This window comes from Pseudophryne corroboree, chromosome 6, assembly GCF_028390025.1.
Source record: "Pseudophryne corroboree isolate aPseCor3 chromosome 6, aPseCor3.hap2, whole genome shotgun sequence".
Classification (NCBI taxonomy): Eukaryota; Metazoa; Chordata; class Amphibia; order Anura; family Myobatrachidae; genus Pseudophryne; species Pseudophryne corroboree.
In genome coordinates this window covers 845832652-845841712 of record NC_086449.1, presented here as the reverse complement: position 1 = coordinate 845841712, position 9061 = coordinate 845832652, and the positions used below count along the sequence as shown (strand labels likewise).

The following is a 9061-nucleotide window of genomic DNA, read 5'->3' as shown; positions in this document are numbered from 1 at the left end:
ATAAGACGTGCTGTGATGGGGCAGCTGGGTATGATCTGGCATAAGGCATGCTGTGATGGGGCAGCTTGGTATGGCCTGGATAAGACGTGCTGTGATGGGGCAGCTGGGTATGATCTGGCATAAGGCATGCTGTGATGGGGCAGCTTAGTATGGCCTGGATAAGACGTGCTATGATGGGGCAGCTTGGTATGGCCTGGATAAGACGTGCTGTGATGGGGCAGCTTGGTATGGCCTGGCGTAAGACGTGCTGTGATGGGGCAGCTTGGTATGGCCTGGATAAGGCGTGCTGTGATGGGGCAGCTGGGTATGATCTGGCATAAGACGTGCTGTGATGGGGCAGTTTGGTATGGCCTTGATAAGACGTGCTGTGATGGGGCAGCTTGGTATGGCCTGGCATAAGGCGTGCTGTGATGGGGCAGCTTGGTATGATCTGGCATAAGACGTGCTGTGGTGGGGCAGCTGGGTATGGCCTGGCATAAGACGTGCTGTGATGGGGCATCTGGGTATGATCTGGCATAAGGCATGCTGTGATGGGGCAGCTTGGTATGGCCTGGATAAGACGTGCTGTGATGGGGCAGCTTGGTATGGCCTGGATAAGACGTGCTGTGATGGGGCAGCTTGGTATGGCCTGGCATAAGGCATGCTGTGATGGGGCAGCTTGGTATGGCCTGGATAAGGCATGCTGTGATGGGGCAGCTTGGTATGGCCTGGATAAGGCATGCTGTGATGGGGCAGCTGGGTATGATCTGGCATAAGGCATGCTGTGATGGGGCAGCTTGGTATGGCCTGGATAGGACGTGCTGTGATGGGGCAGCTTGGTATGGCCTGGCATAAGACGTGCTGTGATGGGGCAGCTTGGTATGGCCTGGATAAGACGTGCTGTGATGGGGCAGCTGGGTATGATCTGGCATAAGGCATGCTGTGATGGGGCAGCTTAGTATGGCCTGGATAAGACGTGCTATGATGGGGCAGCTTGGTATGGCCTGGATAAGACGTGCTGTGATGGGGCAGCTTGGTATGGCCTGGCGTAAGACGTGCTGTGATGGGGCAGCTTGGTATGGCCTGGATAAGGCGTGCTGTGATGGGGCAGCTGGGTATGATCTGGCATAAGACGTGCTGTGATGGGGCAGTTTGGTATGGCCTGGATAAGACGTGCTGTGATGGGGCAGCTTGGTATGGCCTGGCATAAGGCGTGCTGTGATGGGGCAGCTTGGTATGATCTGGCATAAGACGTGCTGTGGTGGGGCAGCTGGGTATGGCCTGGCATAAGACGTGCTGTGATGGGGCATCTGGGTATGACCTGGATAAGACGTGCTGTGGTGGGGCAGCTTGGTATGACCTGGCATAAGACGTGCTGTTATGGGGTAGCTGGGTATGGCCTGGCATAAGACGTGCTGTGATGGGGCAGCTGTGTATGATCTGGCATAAGACGTGCTGTGATGGGGCAGCTTGGTATGGCCTGGATAAGACATGCTGTGATGGGGCAGCTGGGTATGATCTGGCATAAGACGTGCTGTGATGGGGCAGCTTGGTATGGCCTGGCATAAGGCATGCTGTGATCGGGCAGCTTGGTATGGCCTGGATAAGACGTGCTGTGATGGGGCACGTGGTATGGCCTGGATAAGGCATGCTGTGATGGGGCAGCTTGGTATGGCCTGGATAAGGCATGCTGTGATGGGGCAGCTGGGTATGATCTGGCATAAGGCATGCTGTGATGGGGCAGCTTGGTATGGCCTGGATAAGACGTGCTGTGATGGGGCAGCTTGGTATGGCCTGGCATAAGGCATGCTGTGATGGGGCAGCTTGGTTTGACCTGGCATAAGACGTGCTGTGATGGGGCAGCTTTGGTATGGCCTGGCATAAGACGTGCTGTATTGGGGGAAGCTGGGTATGGACTGGATAAGACGTGCTGTGATGGGGCAGCTGGGTATGATCTGGCATAAGGCATGCTGTGAGGGGGCAGCTGGGTATGGCCTGGCATAAGATGTGCTGTGATGGGGCATCTGGGTATGACCTGGATAAGACGTGCTGTGGAGGGGCAGCTTGGTATGACCTGGCATAAGACGTGCTGTTATGGGGCAGCTGGGTATGGCCTGGCATAAGACGTGCTATGATGGGGCAGCTTGGTATGGCCTGGATAAGGCGTGCTGTGATGGGGCAGCTGGGTATGATCTGGCATAAGATGTGCTGTGATGGGGCAGCTTGGTATGGCCTGGATAAGACGTGCTGTGTGATGGGGCAGCTGGGTATGATCTGGCATAAGGCATGCTGTGATGGGGCAGCTTGGTATGGCCTGGATAAGACGTGCTGTGATGGGGCAGCTTGGTATGGCCTGGATAAGACGTGCTGTGATGGGGCAGCTTGGTATGACCTGGATAAGACGTGCTGTGATGGGGCAGCTTGGTATGACCTGGATAAGACGTGCTGTGATGGGGCAGCTTGGTATGACCTGGATAAGACGTGCTGTGATGGGGCAGCTGGGTATGATCTGGCATTAGACGTGCTGTGATGGGGCAGCTTGGTATGGCCTGGATAAGACGTGCTGTGATGGGGCAGCTTGGTATGGCCTGGATAAGACGTGCTGTGAGGGGGCAGCTGGGTATGATCTGGCATAAGGCGTGCTGTGATGGGGCAGCTTGGTATGGCCTGGCATAAGTCATGCTGTGATGGGGCAGCTTGGTATGGCCTGGATAAGACGTGCTGTGTTGGGGAAGGCCTGGGTGTAGGCATTGCCTGGCATAGGAGAAGCTGGCTGGTGTCTGTGCATGGCCTGGCAGGGGATGATGTCATTATGGGGAGGGTCTCCTCTGGTCCTCACACAGATGCTGGTAGAGAGGGAGGGAGGAGGCAGACTAATCTCTTATTACTGCTGGAATGAAGCTTTGTGTAGTAGAAATGCAGCGGCCACAGCAGCTGATAATAGAGTGACATGCTGTGATACAGAGACACCCCGTCACTCTCTGACATGTCAGTGGTCGCTGATCGGAGGACAGGAGCCGGCAGCTCCATGATTCCTGTGGTCTTCTGTCTGCTGCTCTGTCTCCAGGTAAGAGGACAACGGCTCTTCCAGAGCTGCTGCTGGGTGTCCCCTCTTTCCCAGGAAATGCAGATTGTTATAGTAACATTCATTGCTCTAGTTACACACACACATTGGCTGAATTATTGTGGATAATATAGTTGTCACTAGATACAAAACCCTAACTGTAAACGGAGGCGGACAAGTTCTACCGGTGATCTTCAATATTTACACTCCAAAAAGAGGGTGTTCACTTGTCAGCGCTTCCTATGGGTGTGCTAAATCTACATTCATGTCCGTCTGTGGGATGCATTCCTGAGGTCAACATTCACAATGTCATCAATCATAATGCTGACACCGCAATGTCAACTGTTATGATGCCTATGTTGTAGAAATGTTGACAGGCAGCATGGTGACATCCTCAGAATGGTGACATGTTCACACTGTTGACATTTGAAATGTCAACATTTTACATTTCAACATTCTTAGAATGTCATCATTAGGGTTGGGTTGTGGGACAGGAGGGTTAGGCATAGGCCCTAGTGAGGGTATTAGATTATGTGGCAGTGGGTGCAGGTCAGGGTTAGGTATAGGCCCTAGTGGGAAGGTTAAGGTTATGTGGCAGGGGGAGGTTAGGGAACCTAGCAGTAAGATGAGGGTTAGGTGACAGAGGGGATGCTAGGTATAGGACCTAGCAGTAAGATGAGGGTTAGGTGACAGAGGGGAGGTTAGGGAACCTAGCAGTAAGATGAGGGTTAGGTGACAGAGGGGAGGTTAGGTATAGGACCTAGCAGTAAGATGAGGGTTAGGTGACAGAGGGGAGGTTAGGTATAGGACCTAGCAGTAAGATGAGGGTTAGGTTACATAGGGGAGATTAGATATAGGACCTAGCAGTAAGATGAGGGTTAGGTGACAGAGGGGAGTTTAGGTATAGGACCTAGCAGTAAGATGAGGGTTAGGTGACAGAGGGGAGGTTAGGTATAGGACCTAGCAGTAAGATGAGGGTTAGGTGACAGAGGGGAGGTTAGGTATAGGACCTAGCAGTAAGATGAGGGTTAGGTGACATAGGGGATGTTAGGTATAGGACCTAGCAGTAAGATGAGGGTTAGGTGACAGAGGGGTGGTTAGGTATAGGACCTAGCAGTAAGATGAGGGTTAGGTGACATAGGGGAGGTTAGGTATAGGACCTAGCAGTAAGATGAGGGTTATGCGGCAGGGGGGAGGTTAGGTATAGGACCTAGCAGTAAGATGAGGGTTATGCGGCAGGGGGGAGGTTTGGGAACCTAGCAGTAAGATGAGGCTTAGGTGACAGAGGGGAGGTTAGGTATAGGACCTAGCAGTAAGATGAGGGTTATGCACCAGGGGGGAGGTTAGGGAACCTAGTAGTAAGATGAGGGTTAGGTGACATAGGGGAGGTTAGGTATAGGACCTAGCAGTAAGATGAGGGTTAGGTGACAGAGGGGAGGTTAGGTATTGGACCTAGCAGTAAGATGAGGGTTATGCACCAGGGGGGAGGTTAGGGAACCTAGCAGTAAGATGAGGGTTAGGTGACATAGGGGAGGTTAGGTATAGGACCTAGCAGTAAGATGAGGGTTAGGTGACATAGGGGAGGTTAGGTATAGGACCTAGCAGTAAGATGAGGGTTATGCGGCAGGGGGGAGGTTTGGGAACCTAGCAGTAAGATGAGGCTTAGGTGACAGAGGGGAGGTTAGGTATAGGACCTAGTAGTATGAAGAGGGTTATGCACCAGGGGGGAGGTTAGGGAACCTAGCAGTAAGATGAGGGTTAGGTGACAGAGGGGAGGTTAGGTATAGGACCTAGCAGTAAGATGAGGGTTAGGTGACCGAGGGGAGGTTAGGTATAGGACCTAGCAGTAAGAAGAGGGTTATGCACTAGGGGGGAGGTTAGGGAACCTAGCAGTAAGATGAGGGTTAGGTGACATAGGGGAGGTTAGGTATAGGACCTAGCAGTAAGATGAGGGTTAGGTGACAGAGGGGAGGTTAGGTATAGGACCTAGCAGTAAGATGAGGGTTATGCGGCAGGGGGGAGGTTAGGGAACCTAGCAGTATGATGAGGGTTAGGTGACAGAGGGGAGGTTAAGGTATAGGACCTAGCAGTAAGATGAGGGTTAGGTGACAGAGGGGAGGTTAGATATAGGACCTAGCAGTAAGATGAGGGTAAGGTAACCTAGTAACTAAGGTTGAAAAAAGACAATTGTCCATCGAGTCCAACCTATTTGTGGTCTCCTATGCAGTCTTATTATAGGACTAGTTATGTTTATGTTAGGACTAGTTATATTAACTATAATGCGTACCTACACACCATAACCCTGAATATCTTTATCCAATAGGAATTTATCTAACCCATTCTTAAAGGTGTTGACTGAGTCCGCCATTACTACTCTCTCAGGCAGGGAATTCCAAACACGTATTGTCCTTACTGTGAAAAAGCCTTTTTGCCTCAATGTGCAGAAACTCCTCTCCTCTAACCTAAGCGAGTGACCACGTGTCCTCTGTGCTGATCTTATAGAAAACAGGTCCCTCCCAAGCTCTGTGTATTGAGCCCTTATATATTTGTAGATGTTGATCATGTCCCCTCTTAGTCTCCTCTTTTCCAGTGTAAACATGCCTAGCCTTGCAAGCCTTTCATCGTGTTCCAGCGTCTCCATGCCCTTGATTAGTTTGGTCGCCCGCCTCTGAACCTTTTCTAGCTCCAGGATATCCTTTTTGTAATATGGTGCCCAAAATTACACACAGTATTCAAGATGTGGCCTCACTAGTGATTTATATAATGGGAGTATAATACTCTCGTCCCTTACATCAATTCCCCGTTTTATGCATGCTAATATCTTATTAACCTTCTTTGCTGCCGTCCTACTTTGGGTACTGCTGCTTAATTTGTTATCTATGTGAACCCCTAAGATTATTTCCAGTACAGAATCCCCTAATATTACCCCATTTAGTATGTAGGTGTAATTTCTGGTCTTGGACCCACAGTGCATTACCTTACACTTGTCTGTGTTGAATCTCATTCTCCATTTTGCTGCCCATGCTTCCAGTTTAGTTAAGTGGTTCTGAAGAGACTCAGCATCCCCCTCCGTATTTATTAACCTTACACAATTTGGTATTGTCTGCGAAAATTGACACCATGCTCTCTAGACCTACTGTTAGGTCGTTGATGAAAATGTTGAACAAAACCCTTGTGGCACACCACTTAGCACTTTAGTCCAATTTGAAAAAGTTCCATTTACCAATATGCGCTGCTCCCTAATATCTAATCAGTTACTGACCCAAGTGCATATTGTGCTCCCTAGCCCTTTTTCTTGTAGCTTATAGATAAGACGCAGGTGATAGGGGGGTGGTTAGGTATAAGACCTAGTGGATGGTTAGGGTTAGTCTGTAGGGGGTGGAGGTTAAGGTTAGGCTGTTGGACAGGAGGGTTAGGTATAGAGCCTAGTGGGAGAGTTGGGGTCAGACGGGGGGGGGGTTGTCGGGGTCAGGCTGTGGGACAGGAGGGTTAGTTGTAGACCCTAGTGGGAGAGTTGGGGTCAGGCGAGGGGGGGGGGGTTGTTAGGGTTAGGCTGTGGGACAGGAGGGTTAGGTATAGACCCTAGTGGGTTGGGGGGGGTTGTTGGGGTTAGGCTGTGGGACAGGAGGGTTAGGTATAGAGCCTAGTAGGAGAGTTGGGGTCAGACGGGGGGGGAAGGGGGTTGTTAGGGTCAGGCTGTGGGACAGGAGGGTTAGTTATAGACCCTAGTGGGAGAGTTGGGGTCAGGCGAGGGGGGGGGGTTGTTAGGGTTAGGCTGTGGGACAGGAGGGTTAGGTATAGACCCTAGTGGGAGAGTTGGGGTCAGGCTGGGGGGTTGTTAGGGTTAGGCTGTGGGACAGGAGGGTTAGGTATAGACCCTAGTGGGAGAGTTGGGGTCAGGCTGGGGGGTTGTTAGGGTTAGGCTGTGGGACAGGAGGGTTAGGTATAGACCCTAGTGGGAGAGTTGGGGTCAGGCTGGGGGGTTGTTAGGGTTAGGCTGTGGGACAGGAGGGTTAGGTATAGACCCTAGTGGGAGAGTTGGGGTCAGGCTGGGGGGTTGTTAGGGTTAGGCTGTGGGACAGGAGGGTTAAGTATAGACCCTAGTGGGAGAGTTGCGGTCAGGCGAGGGGGGGTTGTTAGGGTTAGGCTGTGGAACAGGAGGGTCAGGTATAGACCCTAGTGCAGTGTTTCCCAACCACGGTCCTCAAGGCACACTAACAGTCCTGGTTTTAGTGATATCCAGGCTTGAACACAGGTGACTTAATTAGTCCCTCAGTTATTTTGATTTAACCATCTGTGCTGAAGCCTGGATATCACTAAAACCTGTACTGTTGGTGTGCCTTGAGGACCGCGGTTGGGAATGCCTGCCCTAGTGGGAGAGTTGGGGTCAGGCTGGGGGTTTGTTAGGGTAAGGCTGTGGGACAGGAGGGTTAGGTATAGACCCTAGTGGGAGAGTTGGGGTCAGGCTGGGGGGTTGTTAGGGTTAGGCTGTGGGACAGGAGGGTTAGGTATAGACCCTAGCGGGAGAGTTGGGGTCAGGCTGGGGGGTTGTTAGGGTTAGGCTGTGGGACAGGAGGGTTAGGTATAGACCCTAGTGGGAGAGTTGGGGTCAGGCTGGGGGGTTGTTAGGGTTAGGCTGTGGGACAGGAGGGTCAGGTATAGACCCTAGTGGAAGAGTTGGGGTCAGGTGAGGGGGGGGGGGGTGTTAGGGTTAGGCTGTGGGACAGGAGGGTTAGGTATAGACCCTAGTGGGAGAGTTGGGGTCAGGCTGGGGGGTTGTTAGGGTTAGGCTATGGGACAGGAGGGTTAGGTATAGACCCTAGTGGGAGAGTTGGGGTCAGGTGAGGGGGGGGGGGGGTGTTAGGGTTAGGCTGTGGGACAGGAGGGTTAGGTATAGACCCTAGTGGGAGAGTTGGGGTCAGGCTGGGGGGTTGTTAGGGTTAGGCTGTGGGACAGGAGGGTTAGGTATAGACCCTAGTGGGAGAGTTTGGGGTCAGGCGGCGGGGGGGGGGTTGTTAGGGTTAGGCTGTGGGACAGGATGATAAGGTATAGACCCTAGTGGGAGAGTTGGGGTCAGGTGAGGGGGGGGGGGTTGTTAGGGTTAGGCTGTGGGACAGGAGGGTCAGGTATAGACCCTAGTGGGAGAGTATGGGTCAGGCGAGGGGGGGGTTGTTAGGGTTAGGCTGTGGGACAGGAGGGTTAGGTGTAGACCCTAGTGGGAGAGTAGGGGTCAGGTGGGGGGTGGGGGTTGTTAGGGTTAGGCTGTGGGACAGGAGGGTTAGGTATAGACCCCAGTGGGAGAGTTGGGTTCAGGCTGGGGGGTTGTTAGGGTTAGGCTGGGGGACAGGAGGGTTAGGTATAGAGGCTAGTGGGAGAGTTGGGGTCAGACGGGGGGGGTTGTTAGGGTCAGGCTGTGGGACAGGAGGGTTAGGTATAGACCCTAGTGGGAGAGTTGGGGTCAGGCTGGGGGGTTGTTAGGGTTAGGCTGTGGGACAGGAGGGTTAGGTATAGACCCAAGTGGGGGAGTTGGGGTCAGGCTGGGGGGCTGTTAGGGTTAGGCTGTGGGACAGGAGGGTCAGGTATAGACCCTAGTGGGAGAGTTGGGGTCAGGCTGGGGGGTTGTTAGGGTTAGACTGTGGGACAGGAGGGTTAGTTATAGACCCTAGTGGGAGAGTTGGGGTCATGCTGGGGGGTTGTTAGGGTTAGGCTGTGGGACAGGAGGGTTAGGTATAGACCCTAGTGGGAGAGTTGGGGTCAGGCTGGGGGGTTGTTAGGGTTAGGCTGTGGGACAGGAGGGTCAGGTATAGACCCTAGTGGGAGAGTTTGGGTCAGGCGAGGGGGGGGGGGGGTTGTTAGGGTTAGGCTGTGGGACAGGAGGGTTAGGTGTAGACCCTAGTGGGAGAGTAGGGGTCAGGCGGGGGGGGGGGGTTGTTAGGGTTAGGCTGTGGGACAGGAGGGTTAGGTATAGACCCTAGTGGGAGAGTTGGGGTCAGGCTGGGGGGTTGTTAGGGTTAGGCT

The 9061-nt window shown here is 52.9% G+C and overlaps 1 protein-coding gene across 1 annotated transcript in view; it reads left to right on the top strand.

The window, feature by feature from the left end:
* Positions 1-2784: 2784 nt before the first annotated feature.
* The window catches only part of LOC134934732 (receptor-type tyrosine-protein phosphatase O-like), a 122977-nt gene continuing 116700 nt past the window's right edge, over positions 2785-9061 (top strand). Inside the window, exon 1 of the mRNA XM_063930097.1 lies at positions 2785-3046. Within this exon, the coding sequence (XP_063786167.1) occupies positions 2966-3046 (81 nt within the window). The 5' untranslated portion in view covers positions 2785-2965. The remainder of the gene's footprint in view (positions 3047-9061) is intronic.